We start from the raw sequence: 24,304 nt of genomic DNA on the forward strand, positions 1-24,304 counted from the left end.
GCAGTGGACATAAGGACCACAGGTGATCGGAGACTCAGCAAGTGGAAATGGAGGCTTTACTCACCAAACTGCTGGATGGCCCGGTCAGCACTCCAGGGCAACTCCAGGGTCATGTGGACTCGCCTGCGCTGGTTCTTCACCCGCCTGTCTGCTTGCAAAGAAATTCCTGAACTGGCCGCCTCAGAGATTATAGCCACCAGCTGAGAGAGAGAGAGAGAGAAACAGAGAGAAATAGAGAGAGAGAGAGAGAGAGAGAGAGAGCAAGAGAAACAGAGAGAGAAACAGAGAGAGGGAAATAGAGAGAGAGAGAGATACTTGGAATCTGATTCACCCTACTCAAATTTTCCATGACGTAGTCAGATAGGGTTGTGCTTTTGAAATGAATTAGTGAGGCAAACTTCTAACCTTCTCTCCGTTCATGAAGCGATCCTTTTCTTTGATGTTGATGTGGTCAATGGTGTGGCCGTGCTCAGCACGAGACTCATAGCGCACACTTCCATCTGGCCGCCGAACCACTCGGCCCTTCCGTCCTGTCATCTACACACACACACACACACACACACACACACACACGTGGGGGGGTGGGGGTGGGGGTGGTGGTGCGGGTGTTTGAGGGAGGGAGGGAGAGAGAGAGATTTAAATTTTATAAAAGTCACAATTTTATTTTGAAAAAATCTAAATTGTTAAAGGCGGCACAACTAATCACATCTTAGTCATATTTAACTCAGGATTTTCAGCTTTTGAATTAATTACTTTTTTAAATGATTTATCTATTTTAAAATGCTTAAAACTTTATTTGACATACTTAATTTAAGATGACTGAGGAGCACTCTGAGTTAAACATTATATACACACACACATATATATATATATATATATATATATATATATATATATATATATAGCTGTGCAAAAGAAAACATTTTTTCTGTAGCATTTAATTTTGTGCTGGAAAACTAATGTTTGGAAATCTGAAAAGTTTTTGTACTGAATCAATAATGTAGAGGTCATAAAATAAAAATCTATAACAAAGTTTGTACTAAAAAATAGGGTGTCTAAGACTTTTGCACAGTATCTATCTATCTATCTATCTATATATATATATATATATATATATATATATATATATATATATAAATATATATATGATGTGTGTGTATATATACACGTGTGTGTGTGTGTGTGTGTGTGTGTGTATACATAAAGTTCATTATAAAGTGAAATAAAACAATTTGTTTTCATAAACTGGCTAAATAATTGTTATAATTAATCAGGATCTTGACAAACAGCAGCTGTAATATAACATGTGATAATCTAATAATTTATTCTAATACGTAATAATCTATTAATAATCTATTATAACGTAATAATCTACGTAATTTTTTTTCCAATTGCCTTACCTCTGAAACCTTCTCTGGACCTCCAAATTTATCTATGAGCTCATCCAATGTGTTCAGAGGTAGTTCTTTCCCAAGCTCAGAGATTTTATTAAGGAGGCTTTGCTTTATCTCCTCCAAACGAGCTAGTGATCAAGAAAGGAAAACTAGGACTTAAAACATTTTTTTAATTACTCAGAATGAAAATGGCAATCATACACAGTGCTTTAGTGAACTGATGAATTTAGTTTTTAAACTTTACATCAATTTAAACCTTTCTGTTCTTGTTAATCAGGTGTGGAAATATACACCATACCCTGTGCTGAATAAAAAGGACTAAATGACTCATGCTAAAAGTAGCAATATTTTATGCACCACTGGACATAAAGCAGAATGAAGAGACACTGTACCAGCATGACAGTTGGTTTGTGTAATGAAGATGACATCATCGCTATTGTCCTGTAGTGAATCTGGAGACCAGTTACAGTCGCTGTCCACTCCATCAGACTCTGTGCTGCTGTCATCGCTGATGTTAATGATGCTTCTGGCATCTGCACCCTGCTTAGGGCACTTCAACTGCCGGCCTTTGGGCTTACCTACACCACACACACGTACTGCACATCATTTATACACAACTAAATAGGAGGCTTTCAGTCTGAGAAAACTCTTTGAGGGGTATTAATTAGATGTGACTTAGAGTCAAATTCTCACAGGTTAAATACTGTTAAGGCCTGAGCCCCATCCTGATGGTAGGACTACATTCAGTTCAATTTTGATTCTATATAATTTTTATGAACTGGGAAAATGTGATGGAGGATGAGCTGAGGCCAAAGAAACTCAGCTGTCGTTTGATAAGCTGTGCATTCTAATTTAAAATTTTCTGAAAGTGAGCAATACAAAAGACTTCTGATGTTCCACACAGAGCCGTGGGTGCGAGAAAAGACCTACGTTTCCTCTTGCTGGCTGCTGCCTTCTCTCTTTGCTGTTTCTCTGAAGGGAAGTGCTTTTGGACCAGGGACTGGAACACACCCCTAAGAACACAAAAACAAAACCTGTCAACTAAGAATCCACACTAAGCACTCACATAGATACTGCCACACAATGTTTCATATTTCTTCTACAGAGAACAGTAAGCAACATGACAGTAAGAAAGTCCCTTATATGGATTGGTAATATTTAGAAGCCACGGCATTGATGATAAAAGCACAACGTAAGAGCCTTTATCTGGCAATCTGACTTCGTTAGACTTGCAGTTTCAGAAGTGCAAATGGAACGTTAATCAACCACACTGATTTAATAGACATCAGTGATAAAATCTCAATCATTCACACTGGAAAAGCCAGTCATGCTTTTCGAGGTTTAATTCACAAGCAGAAACTGTGTGCCGTAAATCTACCCAAGCACTGAGAGATAATATACTTACTCTGCGGCAGACACAAATTTGTCGAGGTGTCCTTCGTTTTCATCAAGAACTTCTCGGGTTCGTGCTTCACCCGTGGACTGTAGCCCAATTACAACGCACTGCAGGACAAAAGGAAAGTTATTAGAATTACAGTTTGCCAGTGTCATTCATGTGCTTTGAAACAGAAGCCAGTAAGTCTAAAAATAATGATTGCTTCAGTGTTGTGATGGAGCTCACCTTGCCAGCTTCCAACTCCTTCTTGGCCAGCTCGACCAGACAGCGCACCTTAGAGGCGATGCAGAGGTATTTGAAAAAGCGCTGGTGGGAAGACCAGAACTGACCCCACAGAGACTTCCTGGACACCATACCGAGCAAATCAGCCGCCTGAGTGAACACGGCCAAAGCTTCTGCCCACTGAGAACCACAGATAGGAAGGGGCAGTTTTCATTTCCACAGTTGACCTCATTTCAACATGACTTCATGAAATGAGCCACAACTCGAGAGTTTACTGTTATATTACAAATATATTATACCACAGCGTCGGCTAATTCTCAAATTGAATTGGACAGAAGGTGTGTGTTAATTTTATATAACAGCACAGCTCAGACAGTAGTTCTGGCTGTAAAATGAATGGTGGGTTTGTATTAATGTGCTTGTTCTAATACATTGTTTCTATTGTTTCTATAGTAACAGTGTCACTGCACATAATCTAAGTCCAGTAATAAACAGATTTAAAAAAATGTGTTGTTTAACAAAGTAAAAACATATTTGTTCATTTGGTGTTTGTTAGATGACGTTTATGCAACATTAACAGAAGGAAGTGGTCGGGTGTCAGCGCTTTGTAACAGTCATGATGCTTTGTAAGGTATCCTAGCACGAGAACGTCTTCAGAACAGATGAGTTTACACACTTTGGTTTCTTGGTAAAATGAAAAGCTGCATTTTTTATCCCTTTAAAGAGACACTAGCGAGAGAACAACTGTTTATCATCGCTATAACATAAGCAATAACAGGAATTAACTTGTCTTGCATATGTTCCACAATATTTAATTTAACTATTAACCATTAAAAAGTGCAGTGTGCCATTCATTAATTAATTAAAATTGTAACTGTTGACAAATCTCTATGGTATATGGTATATATATAAATGCCCAAATGTACATTTTTCAGGACTTCACTAATAAACCCAGGACTTTTTTTTTTTATTATATTGTTTATTTGTTCTGGATGTGGTTATGTGTTATTCTCATTCCAGTAGCATAGAGAAAGTCTATGCAAAGTCTATGAGCTATGATTTAGCTCAATATAGCTGTGGTGAGCAATATGGTTTCAACGAGTAAAACAGGAAAATTAAAATACTATTTAAAAAACAACTTTGGCTGTTGTGCTGTACTCACCAGTCTGGCGGCTTTGTTGTAAACGAGTGTGAAGTCTTCATCCAAGCTGATCTCTTCAATGCGGAAGGACACCCCTGAGAAGCTCAGCTGCCGTGCAATGTACATCCCACTCACCTTCATGTCCATGGCAACAATCTCCATGGCACCCACACCTCTACCAAAACAGTGCGAACAGCTAATGATAAAATTCTTCCCACACCCACTAACTGTCTACTAACCATGTATACTTTACGAACCTCTTTTCTATAGCATGGAGGAAGTCATCAAATGTCCTAAATTGTGTTCCTTCGCCCCAGATGCCCAGACGACTCATGTAGATCATGTTCTTTGGCTCGGAGGCACCTGTGGAATGGAGGAAACACCAACCTTCGGATCATAAAGACTACAAACATTTCCATGAAGTTGTAAAGACATCTCTGGAATACTCACCTGTGGCACTGGCGTACACCACCCTGGCCAGAGGAAGCTTGTTCTGTAGCTGCAGCACAGCTTTGCCCATTTTGGTGGATGTGGCATTTTTGGCTTTATGGCATTCATCAAACACGATCTGTAAGCATGGTGCAGTTAAGGGAATTTATAGCAACCATCCAGAGATGTGTAATACTCATCCAATTTTCAAATCTTCACACTCTCTGGTCAGGTATAGTGAGAACTCAAACAGTAAAGGATACGACTCCATCAAAGTCAGGTCCACACCAATCCAGGATCTGCTTGAGCCTGGTGCGACGCTGGCCTCCTGCTTGGCTCTCTCCAATCAGAGCCGAGTAGGTAGCAAACAGAACCCCTTCTGAGGTAGCTGTGTCTCCATACTTTATCTGACAGGACACAATGATACACAAATAGGTGAGGTGTGGGTGCCATGGAGATTGTGTGAAGTGGAAATATATTGTTACTGAGTTACAGTGTGGAAAGCTATAATATGAAAGAGAGTAAATGTCAGTTGTATTTAATGTGTGTGGACCTTCACCTTATTCAAGGCATGTACTAGAATATTAGGAGCACCAATGTCCTGAAGATCTCGTTCAGCATCATACTTGAGGTCATTGGATACACTGAACCTGAAAGAGGCAGAGAATAAATTAGAGATGGAAACTTTGCTTAATTTAAGAGAAAAAAGCTAGCTAAGAAGCAGTAGTAAAGTTTAAGACAGCAGTAATTATAAATCCCAGTCTTGATGGAAATACCCCAGGCTGCACAGTTTAGAATAATTCCTGCTGTTATACACTTCATTTAGATGATGAGTTCAAACATGTTCACAAATAAGGAAAACACCAAGCTGTACAGTGCAGGGATTCCCCAGGAACTCATTACTTTGTAAAGCTGTGGATCAATTGCTTACCAGAGTGCTTTCCTCCTTCCCTTTAGGTAGTTCTCAAGGATGATCCCGGCCACTGTGCGGCCCTTTCCCACTCCAGCTCCATCTCCTATCAGAAAACCTGCTCTCTGCTTGTTCTGTAGGATCACCTCATGTTGCTAAAATGCAAAGAAAGAGGTCATTAATGAGAAAATGATTCTGGTGTTAAAAGAAATGAGCTGTTTAAAGTAAGATTGCTTAGCATGAATGCAAAAGTGCCCTGAATGTGCAAATTGAAACTATTAACATAATCTGTTGAATAATATACTGTGTACCATGTTTTATAAAATTCAAGAAACTACTAAAATGGCCTCTACAGATCTATGAAACATGCAAAAATCTTTGTCATCCAACCATCTCTTTCTAGCCAACATCTGAAATCCGAAAGTTTTGACGCATCAGAACCACTGGTAACGTTATGCATAGCCAGCTGAAAGATGTGTATGTTTGTGTGTGTGATTATGTGGTGTATGTGTCATAGGAAATATGCTTGACAAGTGTGGACACGTGTGTCACTACACGTACTTGGCAGGCATAGATGATTGCCTCAAGCTGCAGGGCAGAGAGCACACCGCTTTCTATGATGGCCACGGGAATGGAGAGAGTGTAGCTGATGTCAGGTGGAGGGACACTGGAAAGAGTGTTGGTCTCCACTACACGGTCAGGATGCGAATTTCCTATAGTGGCTGGTGGAAGGACAGGCAAGGAGAGAAAGATAAAAATGATGCCTGTAAAAAGAGGGGAATGACAGACAGACATAATAGTACAGGAAATTGAGAGGGCTGAGCCTACATTTTGAAGGTTTGTAGTCAGCATAGGTGTCTACATGGCCAAGCTCTTCTGTCTCCTCTTCCTCTATCTCCTCCTCCTCCTCTGGCTGCGGCTGTGAACTCTGTAACACAGACGCACACGGATGAGATACAATTACTCACAGAGACAAGGAGTACAGGTACACCCACTTATCAAACAACCAAGCTAAAAATGAAAGTGAAAACAAAGTCTATCAAAACAAAACTTAAATACTACCAGTCATATGAATAGTTGAGGGTATGAATTTACAGAATTCAATTTAAGTCCTAAATGAAGTGAACTGTACTATAAACGTAATTAATTACTATGAAGTCACTACAAATGTGTCATAACTGTTAGTTTAGATGTGTTACAATATTTAGGTCAATTCAAATCAACTAAAAATATGCACCTCAATTAGAGCTCAATTTCTACTCAATTTTTCTACAGACAAGGATGATTTCATTTATGCATTAACGTAATGCTGTGAGAAGCTACCTGAATGCTCCCCAGAGGCGGTGTGCTGATTATAGCAGTGATATCCTCTAAACTGTTTAAACCCTGAAACTGGCTGGAATTCAGCTGAAAAGAAAAAAAAAAGCAAAAACACAAGACTGAAAGTAATCAATGACAAAAGAAAACGTGTGAAAATGCGCCATGTTGACTGAGTTCACAACACCTCTCAAACACCAGCTACACAGAGCATATACAGAGGGTTTAAGTGTAGGAGTGCAACAAACAATATCAGAATTCAGAGGAAACCCGCGGTTGCTTTGTTAGATGTCTTTGTGTGGGTGGGGGAGCAATTAAATGAATCTTACCTCCTGATTCTGTGCTGGTGTATTGATGTCCCATATGGTAGGTACAGATGGCAAGCTGTCATCTACATACTCAGACAGGGAGTCAGAAGAAGAGAAGAGGGAGCTGTCATCTATACATACAAGGTCCTACAGAAAGAGAGAGCGAGAAAGAGAGAGAGGGAGAGTCAATGGTCAAAGATTAAGACCATTTTATGCAAAACCTTTCAACGTATCAATTCATAATGCCAAGAATTTCATTTCTATATTGTAGCTTAAATATGTTCTTTTCAGTCATCCAGGTCAACCTTTACAAGTAGTCATTCAAGAGAGCATACTGACTATAAATTTGAATACTGTCTGCGTGCAGTTTCTGTGGATTATCTCCACTGTGTCCACACTGTGGGTTTCCTCTGGCTTCTTCCAAAAAAATGTTGGTTGATGGATTGGCTACTCTAAATTGCCCCTAGGTGTGAACAAATGTGTGAATGTGTGTATACAGTGCCCTGCATTCCATCCTGGGCAGCAGGGTCCCATCCCGCCTCATGCCCCGTGTTCGCGAGACAGGCAGATCCACTGTGATCACCCAGAGGTTTAAAATCCCAAGGAAATGTTCTTCTCTTTTCTATAACACAACAGCTGGTTCTTGGGCAGAAAAATCAATTCGGTTCTAGATAAACCCGTCCCTGGCATCGTTCTGTTTCTATCAGAACAACTCCAGCAACCCATCTACAGAAACTCAATAATTCAATCCTAGTGAAACATAATTGCTGTGTACTGACGCTGAAGGGTTTAACGTTAGATGGTGAAATGTGTTTTGCAGCCTCAGAAAATCCATTGGATGTTGCTGTGAAACAGGTTTTGGCCAAAATCATTGTTTTCTGCCATAGCCTGGCACCTCAACTTTAAGAAACCACAACTCTGAGATGTTTTAAATTAACTTTCTAATTTAGCCTTTCTCCAAAGATTACATTAGGAAAGCAGTCAGCAAAGACGTCTAAAAGATTGCTAGCTAAGTGTGATTTCCATTCACACAGTGAAGGTCAGGCTTTGATCAAGTTGCTGGATAGCGTGGTGCCAGAGCGAAACAGACATAAGCCTAATCAGTTCAGTTCGTAATCAGATATCAGCTGGCAAAATGAATATCCCAATGAAATCTTTATATGCAATGTTCTCCCTTCTCACTTTTTGGGAAACCAGACTTCAAAATGCCATAACATACATCAGTTCAGGAACTTATATGCAGTAAACTATATATAGTAGAAACTGTCAAAGCTCACCATATGAAAAGGTTTCTTCCAGGGTGACACACAAATGCTCTCAAAGCCCAGCATACAACTAGTAAAATCCTCCAAGTGCCACATCAGATTACGGATTTGTTTGGCTCTGTAGGGCTATAGGGTTTAGGGGTACTTGTAAAATGTCACACCCCTTCAAAATATGCTTATATGTTTGTTCATTTTATCACAACAGCCATTCAAATTTTCAAGCATTCAATTGTATCCAACCAACAATGTCCTCATCTCACAGAGCTTGAGATGAAAAAAGGAGCTTATTCACTACCAGGGATGAAGAGATGATGATCAACAGAGTCTCTAATTAAATGCTTTCTAAGTGCATACAGTAAAGCTTGCTGTAATCTCGTAGCTGCAATTAGCTGAGAGCTCATTTCACACTAGTGTATTCTACACATCTCCATTTAATTATTCACTTCAGAAACACATTGGTGAGAAAAAAAAAAAAAAAAAAAAACTACTGAAGAATCATTAAAGATGAGCAAATGATGAAGATGGAAAGAAAAAAAACAAAACAAAAGGAAATACAACCATTATAATTTAATAAATTATAATAAAACACTAAATGATTAATAGAGTACAGAGTAAAGCATTTGATTCAAAACTAGCAGAATCAAATAGAATAAAAAATGATGCTGGTAAAACATAATTAATTGAGATGCACAAAATACTCAGGTAATCAGAGACTACTCACAGTTTTGGTTTCCTCAAATAACGCTTTCACACATAAATTTACATTTAAAAATATATTCAGATTCTTTCAGTGTTTTTTATTAATCAAAATTGCGTGTTTTTTTTTTTTTAAAGTAAACGGACTGTCTCAGAAAACTGGAAAACACTGATAAATATGTTTAATTCACTTGTTAATATTCAGGTGATCTAAAATATTTTTAACTTTGATAATCTAAATTACAAAATATAGGAATATTCTTGACTTGTAAAAATGTATGCAGTTTAGAACTGTTGCATGATGTAGCTGATTTCAGAGATGAAGAAAATCTCACATTAAAGGCTACTTTTTACCTGATTTAGGATTTTGTGTAGAAATGAGGATCACGATGTCTACACAAGCTTTAAATTGACTGTCCATAAGTGTGAACACCTGCATGAAAGGGTTATGTTTAGATAAAGCATTTAAAAGCTGTTCTCACTGATTGCGACTAAGAAGCAGTTATATTTTGATTCCAAGATTTACAGAGTCAAAATAATTATAATATAGGTTTATAATGTATAATGTAAGAGTGTAGCAAGCATAATGAATCATAATTAGGATTTTTAAGTATACTCTGAACTGTTAACAGACAAGCAGGATCCCTGGAAGCTGTCTACTCAGATCACAGCTAGAGAATTCGGCGAAGACTGCCACCGTTTCAGGGTAAAATAAAGCGGCCTCTGGAACAGAACAGCGGAAAGCTTGCCTCGGAGAAGTTCTGAACATTTCTACGGAGAATCTGAGGAGCTCTGACAGCTGCTTCTTTACTAAGCAAAAACATCACATCCTGCCCCTCTTACTGAAGCCAGCTCTGACTCAAACTAGAGCAGCCTGTTTGTTCCTGTCGCAACAGAAAACACCATGCACAGCCTCCTTTTTCCATGGACAGGAAAGTTCGGTAAAACTGTTTAATGAGATGTGCGAATATACAGATGGAGCCCCTCTTGTATTCAAATTACAGCTGTGTTTTAACTTTCAAAATGCATGAAACTAAATGCAGCACATTTAAACGTGTAGTAGGGCAGAAGTCAGTTTGCTGCTTAAATATGATGCAATTTTTCACTGGATGTATATATTTAAAAGCAAAAAAATCCTTTGAATTAACATACTTAATTATTATTATTTTTAAAGTTATTTTTAAAGTGTGTCCTAAAACTTCTTAAAACTTACATGTAAGTCATTTCCAAAGGACACTAACTGGAGTTACTCTTTTTCTATGACTGAAAGTTCTAATTAAGTAGAGCTCTATAACAACATTATACTGTTTTACGCCACATCTCGATCCTGATTGGTCAGAAGATTAATTTTCTATAACAGAACAATTTGATTTGATAGTTTTCTACTGTTTGAATCTTTACAAATGTGTATATATATATATATATATATATATATATATATATATATATATATATATATATATATATATATATATATATATAATTCTACTGTTTTACTGTTGGTGATATTCATATATATTGCATATACATTATATTATATACAGTATTGTGCAAAAGTATTAGACACCCCATATTTTTTTTTTAGTAAAAACTTTGTTATAGATTTTTATTTTATGACTTCTACATTATTGAGTCAGTACAAAAACCATTTTAGATTCCCTAACATTAGTTTTCCAGCACAAAATCAAATGTTACAGAAAAATGTTTGTATGTCAGTAAAGAAAGCAGCACATTACATAAGAAACCACTTTTCAGACAAAACATTATGAAGGCTGCTGGGTTTTGCTGAAAAATTAGAAGCAAGTGCGACACAGTACTGCAAGATGCTCAGTAAAACTTACCAGGTAACTTCCTTATAAAACTGCATATATTGTACCTGAGACTAATAATTTTTTTAAAGCAAAGGGTTGTCACAGCGAATATTGACTTTGTTTCATTTATTACTGTTTACTGCTTTTTATAGTATTTTTTAAAAATGTGGAAACATTTAATTTCATTCTTTTTTGAAGGCATCTTTACTCTACACACACACACACACACTGAATTTCAAAATGTCTTGAAATTCTGATATAAAAAATTTCATATCACCCACCCATACTGTGGGCACATAAATAATAACAAATCAGAATCATTAAAAATAATTATTAAAAAATTATTTTTCAAAACCCTTGTTTTTGAGATGCAAGGTCATTTCAGTTAAACATCTATGTACCCCTTCAGTCTTAATATCATTTCAGAGGATTAGTACTGAAAAACCTTTCATTGTAAAACACTTCCACTTCACAGATTTGCAGCCAAGCCTGTAGGAGTTCAGCTTACGGGGCATCTTCATTAAACACGACGACTCGATGAAGTTATAAATCGTTAAGAGACAACACGGTTATGTGGCTTGTGGTATGATGATCCCTGCGTCCTCTCACAGCCTGTTCCTCTTCCACTTCATATTCTCCTCTGTTTCCTGCTTAAACAAGCACTTTGTGTTTCCCAGCAGCGCTCTCAAAAAACCACATTTATGACCATATTTAGACCATGTTTTCACAATCAAAGTAGTTCTCCCTCACTGACCGGTACTGAAACAGGTCCACAAACTACTAACACTGCAGTAAAAAGCTTGGGAAAGTCAACTATTTAACATCAGTGCTAATTAACATTGTGTCCTTCAACCACATGAATGCAGCATAGGCTTTCAGGAAAACTGAGCCACTGCTCTACTCGTCTGTTGCTGAACCAGCATGCAGGGAATCCCCCAGCATTCCAGATCAACCACAGGAAATTCTTCCATATATAAATACCTTAATTTATTTGTTAAAACATATTTCTAGCCAAAAGAACCACAGATAAGAAAATCAAGTCTGTAACCTGCTAAAAGCCATGTTCAACTGTAGCATTTGGTTCGTTTTTTTTTTTTTTAAATTCTCACTGGGTGCTGGAGGTAAATGCTTTTTTAGTTTCCGGTAACATTCAAATGCTTTAACACAAAGCTGGTACAGAAATTAATCAGTTTAGAAAGAAGGCTCAGGGATGAATCGGGGAAAAAAATGTGGAAAATACTGCTGTAGCCCAACTGCCTCAAGGTTCGGCATGTTGTGTTCTGATGCTTCTGATGCTTTTCTGCTCATCACATTTGTAAAGAGTTGTTATTTGACTTAGATTGGCTTTCTGTCAGCTCAAACTAGTCTAGCCATTTTCCTCTGAACTGTTCCTGCAGAACTGGCGCTCACAGGATGCTTTTTGTTTTTCGCGCCACTCTGTGTAAATTCTAGAGTTGTCTATGAAAATCCCAGACATCAGCAGTTTCTGAAATACTCAAACTAGCCCTTCCGGCTATGGGCAAAATCACATTTTCCCCAATCTGATGTTTGATGTGAACATTAACTGAAGCTCTTGACCTGTACCTGCATGATTTTATGCACTGCATTGCACTGTACACATAAATAGTGAGCATGCTGTGGATGGTTTACCAAGAGTAATTGTGTGATTTTCTGCACGTGCAAAGTAGTTGGAGGAAACAGTATGTAAATGAGGTTTTTGCATGCACTAAATTATCTCAGTGGCAGAAAGTCTCCTGGAAGAGTAAAGGGAACAATGAATAAATGAATAAAAGTGTAGACATGAGTGTACATTATGTGAATCAAGTAAATGATTGAAAACCCTTTCATTCATCTAAAAAGGGCTCGGCCTAAATGCTGTTGGCATCAGATGGGTAAATCTAATATGAAACTATCATTTCGAGAAACTTTCTGACTTTTTACTATGGTATAATTTTGATAAACTTTCTCATTATTAGCAAATGGTATAATTTTGCCTTCAGCTAATTTCATGTCTTCCAGTTGCATTAAATTGTGCACTTAAAAGTGACTTTCAGGCTTAGTAAAACATGCCAAATGAATTTATTTGAATTGACCCTGCCCTGTATTTTGCATCTTCAGTTAAAAATGACGTTACATATTCATTAAGCCAAATGTGCAAACGAACAAGTTTCGCTCATTTGAATGACCTCTGCAGACTCCATTAGTAAATCAGTTTGCACATGTATTCTCAATCACAAACCCGCACTGCTGATGAACATTGCTATCTAAAGTGTTTTTGTACAAACATGCCCAGAAATGTCCACCGAGCTCTGAACAATGAGAGAAATATAGGGAAGATTTATTTGTTTGCTCACAACTAAACATCAAGCAGTTTTTCAAACTTGAATAAAACATGAATAAAATCAGGAATATAATGCAGCCAGGAAAAACACCTTCTGGCTAATGAATTAAAATCCTTTGCCTGTATAAATAAATAAATAAAACATATAGGCATGGCACACCCTCTTCCTGACCTCCATAACCCGCTTCACACTGACAGTAACCCAGCGGTGCTCTGACACTTTCCACTGAAAACAGATGATTTCATCTCTTTCATGTCGTGAATGCGGTCCTTGCTAATTATCCAAGCCTGCTTTGAAGACTGCTGAGGTGGCTCTGTTTGCTTTGGGCCTGAATAAGAGACTACAGTGCAAACACTTGGACAGTCAAGGCTGCCTATGGCAACATGCACGCAGGCCAGATGTGACTAACAAACACCGTGTTAGCTCACTGTGTTAAGAGGAAGCTGAACAGTGACGGGGGCTTCTCTTACCGAAAGTCACTGAGTGTCTGTGCGTGATTTTGAACAATGAGGAAAAGACAAAGGCGAACAAAAACGTTATTTGCACTGCACTACCCAGCAGGAGGATAAAATCAGTGTGTATATATGTGTGTGTGTGTGTTTAAAAAAGAGAAATTTTGAGACATAAGTGTCCTCCACGTCAGCAAACCAACTGAGGCTAATTCTCCTGTGAAATTATGCCTCATTATTACAACAATAGATTAGGTTACACCACAAGGCATGACACTTACTGAAGCCTCTAAACAAGTGGTGACGGGAAAACAGCAGCCAAGCAAGAGCTTCCTGATGCATGTTAAATAAAGTTAGTCCAACAGGTGTGGTTAAAACCGTGATCTGAAAACAACGTCTTTAAAATGCATGAGAAAGAAAGAAAGAAAGAAAGAAAGAGAAATGTATGAAGATGCAAAAAAAAAAAAAGAAAAAAAAAGAAAAGCATATCCGTGTAGGTCAAGTAGTGAAACCACAGGTGTCCGTGTTTTAGGTCTCTTCACAGCACCTTACATCACTCTCTTCCAGTAAGGCACGCGCTCTTGCTGTTTAGCCTCAGGCCTAAAATAGATCTGTTTGCCCACCATTTACTGACAGACCTTGGTTTTCTTTCCTTCTGAAGAATCTGAAGATTCACAGGGCCTGATTTGACCCCAAAAGTGCACATGAACAGATAAACAGACGTCATTTTGAACCTCCTATTCACCACAAAAGAATGACATTTATTTAATATGCCACCTATTCCATTTCTGTGCACTGTATTCGTCCTCAGATAAGGACAATCACTGACAGGATTGTGATTAAGACTTTTTCATGGCCCACGCTACTTCTGGAAGTTTGATGTGCGACAGTTTATTACTTACACTTGAGTGCACACTTCGAATCATACAACAGCTTATGCAAAAGGCTCCCATGCAAATAACCTGAAGTTTACACTCAAATCATCAAGTTGTCATCTAGCCAGAGGAGAATCCAAGAAGCGCCTCCTTCCACCTCTTACTGGAAGCCGGCACAGATTGCAGTTTGTCATGCTGATTACCAACATGCAGTGACCTGAGAATCAATAGCGTTGAATGTGATTGACAACCGTTCTTCATCTTATAGAATAACTCTGCTTTTAGTTAGTTCATTCAAACGGGAAGTATATTTATCAAAAAAAGTGAGGCATTAACTCGAGGATGTGTTGACGAGGAAGTTTGTTCATTTATCACATCAAGGAAATAAATTCCTGGAGAGAAACCAGATTAAACTGTGCATTGGCAATGACTTCCCAGAATAACACGTGACTAATGCAGTTATCATTCATCACTATGAGAAAAATGAAATCACATGATCAAATAACACAGGCAGTTGCATTTGTTATTCATGCAATTGTTTTTAAAAAAAAAAAAAAAAAAAGACCCTGTGCAAAAAAAGTGAAGCGGATATCTACCTTGGGAAGTGGACGTCCCAGGTCTGCATAAAACTTAGTCCAAAACTGCATGAGCGACATGAGTCCAGTACCTCTCCGGGAACTCACTGCTGTTCACGGTGAGAAAGCAACACGTCCATCCATGTGCTGGAGAAAAACCCAGCACCGTCAGCACAGCTGTAGCATTCCCAAAGAATGAGGACGCCGAGGAAAGAGTGAATGACACAGAGACATAGACGGGGGCCAACGCAGCAATGCCAAAGCTCCGCACCAACAGCTCCTCTCTCTCACTCGTACACACAGACATGCGCACATTCACACACACACGCGCACACACGCGCGCACACACACACACACACACGCACACAACAGGTAGGAGCTAGGCTCACACTGGAGAGCTCTTTGGCCTTCCTACTGAGCGTGCTCCTCTTTTGCTAAAAGAGGAGTGACAGGTATTTGCTCAGAATGTTCAGTCATATTGATTGTGGTTTAGTTCCTCAGTGCTGAAGGTGGCAGGGAGGGGAGGGGAGAGGAGAGGAGAGGGGGAGGAGGGGAGGAGCTTTCAGGAAATGATGCTTTTGTTGGTAAGTGACTAGAGTTCCTGGCAGTCAGGCCCTCTTTACTGTACATGGTGTAACACAACCGCATTTCTAGTGTAAACAGCGCAGCGCGCAGGATCTCCAGAGCACTGTGGCGGCTGTGTGGCCTCTGTTTAATGCTCACAGATCATCATTTAATGATTATTCTCTTTAGGCTAGCGGCTCTCTGATGGGCACATTATTTCAGCCTCTGTCTTTTTGTGTTGAGCCACACGAGAAATACCATGGTTTCATTCATCACTTATGAATGGGAAACGATCGAGATAATTAGTTTTACACAGCCCGGGCGGCAGGCAGAGAAATGAGTTAACGGCTGCGTGGAGGACTGTAAAGCCAGAAAGCAAATGTTTTCTGAACAAACTATTATTGCAGGAATGGAACAATCCTCTCAAAAAGCAACCTACACCTTAACTATTTTTGAAAACAGATTCAGCAACAAATACGGCAGCAACACAATTACAGCCAGGGACACTATTTAATCAAGGAGTGAATTAAGCATATAAAGCCCACACAAGGATTTTAATCTATGTAATACAGTATGATGTTTTAAGGGTGCAAACATTTCTGCTTTTATCTACCATCTGCAGTCATGACATTGGGGTGTGATTTCAGGCTACACTTTGCGACTTTTTAAAATAAATACTTCATGCACTATTAATACTAATACATACTAATATTAGGATTTTTGAAATCTATATATAAAAGTATATATGAAATGTATATGAAACATTTTTGCAAATGCAAATATGAACTCTTTCTGTTAAAGAGCCAAAAGAATCTGATACAAAAGATGCTGCATGATGCCTTGAGATCCTAATCAGTTTGGAGGCCTCCGGTCGTGGCCCGCTGATCAATGCCTCCTGGAAGAGACTGCTCATGGCAATAAGAAGCCCCAGGACTGTTATGACTGTTAGCCTGAGAGACAGAGCGGCGTCGTGAGTGGGGTCATAGTTGGGAATCCACATGAACAAGTAGTCATCCGGTACTAATAGGATATCAGAAAGGATGATTCAACCTCTGCAGCCCGGCGTTACATTCAATTAATTTCCCTTCATGTTGCGGGTGAACGGGAAAAGACAGTCATGCCATTCGTTTCACACGGCGTATTTTTAATAAGATTTTTCTATTTTAAAGATAAAGTCATTAGGGTCTGACTGGGGAAAGAAAAAGTCACGTGGACAGGTCGAGATCACTGATCCTGGATCAGCTTAGCCCTAAGTGACATTTAGCCTCAAAAAAGCTTGAAAGTATTTAAAAAAAAAAAAAAAAAAAAAAAAGTATTCATGGCTTACTATTCGGTTAGAAAGTGTTCCACAGAAGTTTAGCCTACGCATTGCCTAATTGACAGTAAGCTTCATGTCAAATTCTCTTTCTGCATAATCTCATTCTGTATTTGACCAAACTCAAAACTTGCCCACATACTAAAGCTACCATGGAAGAAGTCACATGATAATGCATGGGCATGTTTTTAAAAGTTCTTTGTAAGCTCATTGTGCATGTGTGTATGTGTGTATATGTGTGTGTAGTATGCACATGTATTGAGGCCCCTCTTTTCTCTGTGGTTGCGTTGTGGTTTCATGTTCTCGTTGCTCTCTAGTTCAGGTAGGTTGTACTTCGTTCCTGCTCAGTCATTAGCGCTACATTCTCCACCATGCAGCCTGAACAATCAGGAGGAAACAAGCCCCTTACAACAGTGAAGCTGAGTTTTACTTCAGGGTTTAGAAACAGATTTACACTGAGAGGAGCCCGATACTGATAGGAACTTGGGCTGATCTATAAAGATCACTACCAATACATTTATGGATCTGAATGGAAGACGGAGAACAGACTGCCTGGAGGTTTTACGTTTTCTTTTTTTTCCACCTTTTTTTCACACTTTCACATTGTGTGGAAACTACAGAACATTTCACCTTGTACACTGCACACTTACGCTCTCACCTTTCATGAAAATGAGCAAGAATTAATATGTAAAAGGTATAACACACACAATAAGTAATGTTTTGAGCTTAAACATAGAGCATGAACATATAATCACTTTTTTCCAAATACAGAAAGTTTTTTTTTTTTTAATATAGTACAGTTTTTGTTTGCAAATCACTGGCTCAAAGTGATCATTTTGTGATACATGGAGACTCTGGAGAGAATTACAGCAGAGTCTCAACACAAAGGGAAGTGGTAGCTCAGTGGTTAAGATGTTGGACTTCTGCTCGGAAGGTTGGGAGTTCAAATCCCACCACCACCACCACCACCAAGCTGCCACTGCTGGGCCCTTGAGCAAGGCCCTTAACCCTCAACAACTCAGTTGTACAATTGAGATAATTGTAAGTCGCCCTGGATAAGGGCATCTGCCGAATGCCATAAGTGTAAAGGAGGCACTTGCAGAGGGCTCTTGGACCACTTTTCCATGCAGAACATTTTAGCATCCTTCACATTTTTAGGTTTGAGCTGGAAGAGATGATCTTTACCATACACTGATTTTGTGTTTCTTTAACCATTTCTGTGTTGATTTGGGTCTAGGTTCGGGTCACCATCTTGTTGAAAGCTGTACCTACGCCAAAGTTTGTATGTAGTCGCCAAACATGCTAATAGCGTGCATGACCAAAAAGTTTAATTTTGATCTCATCTGACCCAAACACATAATGCTAATTGTAGTTCTAACAATACTTGGTGAAGTTTAGGTGCAGGATTTGTTGACTTGCTCTCAGGAAGAGCTTCTTTCATGCAAAACCTCCAAAAAGCTTGTTATGAATGTGGTGTTTAACAGCTGATTTTGAAATTTGACAACCACAAGAATAAACTGAGCTGCATTTCTATGGGGCGTTTCCACACTTGGCCTAAATACTCGAGTACACACTCAGGAACTATTCTGGGCACACCTTGGGGCAGGGTTCATAATCACAGGTTTGCGTTCACATACAAGAATTCCTTCTGAACCATGGCTAGATTGCGCAATTCCATACATCATGGTTGTGCACGCAGGTGTGTAAAATGTTAGGCACTACGTTCACCCACTTGCTGTTTTTTCCTGTGGTACCAACATTCAAGCGGTGATGAATGGTGCTTTTTGGATGCATAGCAGGTCATCATGCAGGAATACCTGCAACTGTAGCGCTGGACTCAATATAAGAGAAAACCTGTAGCAATGAAGGTCATACATTTTTTTGCGATGCTCACAGTGCAAGCATTCGCACTATAAAGATGAGCTAACAGTGCTCTAGTTCTACGAATATCTGATTTTATACGTCAATAACCATCACAACTCTTTCCCGGCATCACAAAAGTAGAAACAGCAAATAACATGACAAATCAAACGAATCACATTAGTCGACATGCGGCGATGAAAGGCGAACAGCTTCTACACCTGATGTGGACCGTGCTGCGGTTCAGTCAAAGCAAACCCCAGACCACCGTTTTCAAGAGGACCAATTCTCGGGCCCACTCCCAGGCTCAGAAACAGCATTCACACTTCACCAAATGTACCAAACTCTGGGCTCAAACATCCCTGAGAAAACTTTTTAAAAAGTGTGAAAACAACCTAAAATTGTGATCTTTGGAATTTTTTTTTGTCCCTCTTTCATCCTGACTGTGTGGACTGTGCTCATGGGTCCATTTGTGCAGCTGTTTCAGATTTGAAACTTGATTGGTGCAGCAACTATCTGTCTGTTTTGTGTTTTTCTTCCCACATGGTAATGGATGACAAAGCGGTTTTACATATGTGCAACCTCGTATTAGCTCCACAGGGAAACAGGACATGGTTAACAGAGTTCCTTGGGACTGAGAGCAAATCAACAAATGATGTGGGATTTTCAAGAATGACAATATGTTTCCTTTCATTTTTAAATATTCCATGGGGTGTCAATAATTTTGGACCATATATCTGAGAAAAAAAAAAATCATTGAAAAAAATTTACTCCAATCAGATTTTTTTTTTTTTTTTTAGAACAAAGAGAAAGGTTTTCTCCTCCTGTAATTGTGTGTGATGTTTATTTTATACAGTTATTTTTGCTCATTGCTATGAATGGTGCCAACAGTTCAGGAGGTAACTGTATATGACCCATGATAAAGCCACTAGACAGCTAGGCATTCACTTAGAGCAATAAGAAATTTTATGAAAATCCCATGCTCAGCATTACAGAATGTTTTGCACACCCACACACACACACACACACACACACACACATACACCTACACACACGTACACAAGCATTTCAGACATGTTTGGCAACATGCAAGGAAAGGCCGCCAGAACAGAATGATCAAAGGTGTGGCTGCATTTTAAGCAAATGGATGACGAGACCACAGTAAAACCTCTGATTGCCAGGAAGGAAATGTAAGCAACTGAGCAAAAATACACCTGTTATTTACTCGCAAGATAAATCTCTAAATCTCTCTGAATGCTCGCAGTCCTTCTCTCACAGCCACCGTCGCCACTTCAGGTTACAGAGTGTTGTAACATGGCTGTTAACATAGAGTAGGCTATGCTAACAAAATTACTACAAATAGACTAAAATAAGTTTTTCCCCCCCCTTTAAGCTAATAACATCACCACAAACATGCTAACACATGAAAGCTAATTTCACTAGGTTAGTAAGAATGTTATAATTAGGCTAAAACAGAAAAGCTAATTTTTCTAGGTTAATGAAAGTATTAGAAATAGACTAAAACATGAGATCTTATTTTGCTAGGCTAATAAAATGATTATAAATTATGACTAAAACTAAAAACTTGACTAAAACATGAAAGCTAATTTTGCTAGGCTAATACATTTAGTACAAATTCATTAATGCTAAAATGTAACTGCTTTGCTAACTAGTTTGCTATATACATTTCAAAGTGTTCATTATTAAAAAAACAAACAAAAAAAAAACAAAAAAAAAACAAACAAGGATAAGTAGCAATACTGGTAACATTAGCAGCAATGATAACTATAGAGAACAAATGTATAAAAGATACCCAACAAAAAAAGTAACAAAAAAAAAAGTTGAGTCTAAACCCAGCAGATAATTAATGCATCAGAAGTAGCTGCAGGAACAGAACGGTGCTCTTACATCCTCTACACAGCACAATATGAGGAAGTTCTGCTCTTTACACGGTCACAAACTGTTAACCAACCAATCCCTTATGTTTTTTAAGAAGTCTCTTCCACTGTATACATGTAAATGTGTGTGTGTGTGTGTGTGTGTGTGTTTGTGTGTGGGTGGAAGATAACAGTGGAGTGTGATCTTTCCTGCTGGCCAACATGGTCAGGATTAGTCACAGGACAATTACAGTCTCATTTAGTCACAGTTATATCATGAAGCGTCTTTTTCCACCAGCTGAGAAAGGTGAAGCATGGGCTGACGTGGTCTTTACCACCACACTAAAGCTGCAATGAAACACTACAATTTTAGGTCAGACATTTATAGGTCACACACATTCATATTACACAAGTAGATCTGAGGATGTGAATAACTTTTCTTCCTTTATTGCTCACTACTTATCAAAAATAGCGTCCTAGCCTTACTGGAGGTTTACACCATGGCCAGGTCACTATACTCTGATCTCCAGTGAGTTTCCTCACTGCAGCTTTCACACTAGGCATTTTCCCCCTCAACCACCAGTGTCCATTTTACATGTAATCCTACAAGAAGTGACTGCAAAGCAGGTGGAATGCGGCCCTTTTTTTACAGTTCACATTTTCAGAAAAGCGCTGTGTGGTGTCAGCACTTTTTGAACTTCCAACCAGTCAGTTTGCAAGTTTGGGGGCAAAAAAAAATTCTGTATATTCTTAGTGAGAGAATATGAGTTGCTGAATTTCACTGCTGCAATTTTTCGAACATTCAACGGTACCCAATGTGACATCCCAGTTCAAACGTAGCAGCAAGGTGATTTTCTGCCTCCGGAGCTACGGCAAAGGCTAAAATACTCATCTTTATAACTGAATATAATAAATCTAATCCAGCGCCCTACCACTGCATACTAAGGTTGTAAAGCAATGACACTATCTGTATCTGTTTAGTGCTCCAAATATCCGTATCTGTATCTTAAAGCCTAAGTGGGTGTGGCTTAAACCAGAATTTCCAGTGATAAACATTGGAAAAAACCCAGATGTAGAAATGCCAGTAGTGCCAGCATGGTTTGTGAATTCTGGCTCTGACGTGTCCTTAAGCTCAGCTACGTCACTCCAGAGATGTGAGTGGGACTGTTTTTTACTCCGCTTACCCAAAATAAAAACAAACTAGCAGTTTAATTTTAACCACCGCAACCCTGAACAGGCGGTAAGGATACACGGCACACTCCGAGTTCACACAGTGTCTTTGTCCTGCGAGCTTCATATATTACTGCTTGCTCACACCCGCATGAAAATAAAAACCTTTCTAGCTTGCACGACTTTTTTTTGCTGTGTCCCATGGGATTGCAATCCTGATGCACAGCTTTAGTCTCAACCAGATGCCCTGTGAACATTTTTGGCAAGCTTTCCTAAATGAAGATAAATAAATAAATAAATAAATAAATAAATGAATGACACACTTCCTATTCATTTCTGTGTTCCTATTGATTTAGAACACACTATCTGTTCATTCAGAATAATGTATTTGGTTATTGATTGGTTATATGCCTACCACATACACATTCACAATAACTCCTTATACCACAGCATGGTTGAATTGTCAAATCTGATTGGTCAGAAGGTGTGCATTATTTCTGAATAAAAGCACGGATTAGACAGTAGTTCCAGTTGCAACATGATCGATAGTATTAATATTAATGCGCTCACTCTAATACATTATTGTTTCTATAGTAACAACTCATATACAGGAACTTGTACAGGGCATGCTCAACATAACCTAAAACTAACAATAAACTGATTAAAAAACAAAAAAAAAAAACAAAAAAAAACATGCTGTTTAACAACGTAAAATGTATAATCGTTAATGTGGTAACGTTTTTTGTTAGGAGGTATTAACATTTATAGAAGAAGTCTCGTTTGTAAACAATTTTGTAACAGGAAAGTATTCAGGATAGGGGAGTTTTCCAGTTTCTTAGAAAACTGACTGTGTTTTGAGAGAGAGAGAGAGAGAGAGAGAGAGAGAGAGAGAGAGAGAGAGGCTGGTGAGGGAATGACTGTTTATCACAGCTATAACGTAGGTGAGAACATGAACTAACTTGTCTCTTGGATGTTCCACAACATTAAATCTAACTGTAAACAAGGGCTGCACAATATATCGAAATTATCAAAATATAGCGAATGTAAATATTGCAATTTGCATATCACAAGGGCTTGTGATAACTGAATGATTTTAAATACTTCACAAAGTTACAAAAAGTCAAAGTTTCAGGGCGACACAGATAGCAGAGAATGTTTTCTTTTCCTCAAAAAAACATGAAATATATATGTTGGTTATGTCATTTTCAGTTTTTATATATATATAAAATTTAAATTGATTTTATGCACTTATACCATTATCGTACCGAATATCGCTTATTTAACAAGTTATCGCATATCGCATTTTTCTTCAATATTGTGCAGCCTTACTATAAACTGCTAAAACACACAACCTGTCGTTCATTAATAAATTAGACGTTGTAATTGTTGGCAAATCGCCATGGTTTGCATGTCATGCTGCATCACATCCTCAGAGCATTATTTGCATATAACGGCACAGTCTGTCTTGTGTCTGTTTTCACCAGATCTCTTCATGTGTCTTAAGTATCAGAGGGTTGGGATGCATAAAACCGCTGGTGTGATTGCTCCCAAGATGCTGCATAAACCACTTCAGGAGACAAAAGATGTATTGTAGCCAGATGTTAGTGTTAATACAGTTACCTCTCCAAACCACTCGTAATACATAATGTCATAGCACATGTGGCCAAACACAAGTTCCACAAGCCTTCACTGCAATTATGCTCTCAAATTAAACTCTGGACTGTGGTGGAGTCTGGAGTCTGGTGCAGCCTAAACAGCGCTGTCAAATGTGTCTGGCTAAACGGAGACACAGTCATCTACCAACATAAATGCAGGTGGTCAACATCCAGTCAGGATACAATTCAGACACGTATAAAACTAACAATCAGGTCTAAAAAGGGTCAATAAGTCGGTGAATAAGTAAACAAAATAATTTGATAAACATGCTGAAGAAAACTTGCTTTGAATAAGTTACAAACAATTCCGAGCCACTTCAGAGAACTAATGGACTTTACTGAGTCTCTGCAACCAGGCACAGGCTTCACACAGGCTTCACACACTATAATCTTTATTTAATGCAAAAATCAGGGAGACTCGCAAACAAGAAGCATCCATGTTCATGCCAGGAACAAAAGAACAGATGAGAAGCAGGAAAATACAGCATGCAAAATAATCAACTGCATGAAAAAAGGATGAATGAAAGATACAATGCAGGATAAAAACAAAGAGGTAAATTATTATTAAAATTTCGGATTTCTGGGGTTTTTGAGAAGAAAAAGAAACAAAAAGTGAAAGTGCATGAAAGCATGAAAACCAGTATAGTGACTAACTGCTTTGTAGAAAACAAAAGCTTTCTTAATCACACAGGAGTTGAATCCTGTCAAACTGCAGTTATATTCAAGTGTAATC

The 24,304-nt window shown here is 38.5% G+C and overlaps 1 protein-coding gene across 4 annotated transcripts in view; it reads right to left on the bottom strand.

Moving 5' to 3' along the window:
• Positions 1-24,304, bottom strand: part of si:ch73-63e15.2 (protein strawberry notch homolog 2) — a 61,110-nt gene that overhangs the window by 11,739 nt on the left and 25,067 nt on the right. For 2 of the 4 annotated variants that reach the window (XM_053238042.1, XM_053238043.1), the window contains 17 exons: positions 7,139-7,264; positions 6,816-6,899; positions 6,321-6,420; positions 6,054-6,214; positions 5,514-5,647; positions 5,142-5,232; positions 4,846-4,989; positions 4,604-4,721; positions 4,411-4,516; positions 4,175-4,328; positions 3,016-3,192; positions 2,800-2,897; positions 2,325-2,407; positions 1,787-1,990; positions 1,401-1,522; positions 406-537; positions 65-200 (listed from right to left, as the gene is read on the bottom strand). In XM_053238042.1, the coding sequence (XP_053094017.1) occupies positions 65-200; positions 406-537; positions 1,401-1,522; positions 1,787-1,990; positions 2,325-2,407; positions 2,800-2,897; positions 3,016-3,192; positions 4,175-4,328; positions 4,411-4,516; positions 4,604-4,721; positions 4,846-4,989; positions 5,142-5,232; positions 5,514-5,647; positions 6,054-6,214; positions 6,321-6,420; positions 6,816-6,899; positions 7,139-7,264 (2,170 nt within the window). Of the gene's footprint in view, positions 1-64; positions 201-405; positions 538-1,400; positions 1,523-1,786; positions 1,991-2,324; positions 2,408-2,799; positions 2,898-3,015; positions 3,193-4,174; positions 4,329-4,410; positions 4,517-4,603; positions 4,722-4,845; positions 4,990-5,141; positions 5,233-5,513; positions 5,648-6,053; positions 6,215-6,320; positions 6,421-6,815; positions 6,900-7,138; positions 7,265-15,151; positions 15,607-24,304 lie in introns of those variants that run through there. The other 2 variants (XM_053238044.1, XM_026913775.3) reach the window with 2 other exon arrangements.

This window comes from Pangasianodon hypophthalmus, chromosome 11 (genome assembly GCF_027358585.1).
Source record: "Pangasianodon hypophthalmus isolate fPanHyp1 chromosome 11, fPanHyp1.pri, whole genome shotgun sequence".
NCBI lineage: Eukaryota > Metazoa > Chordata > Actinopteri > Siluriformes > Pangasiidae > Pangasianodon > Pangasianodon hypophthalmus.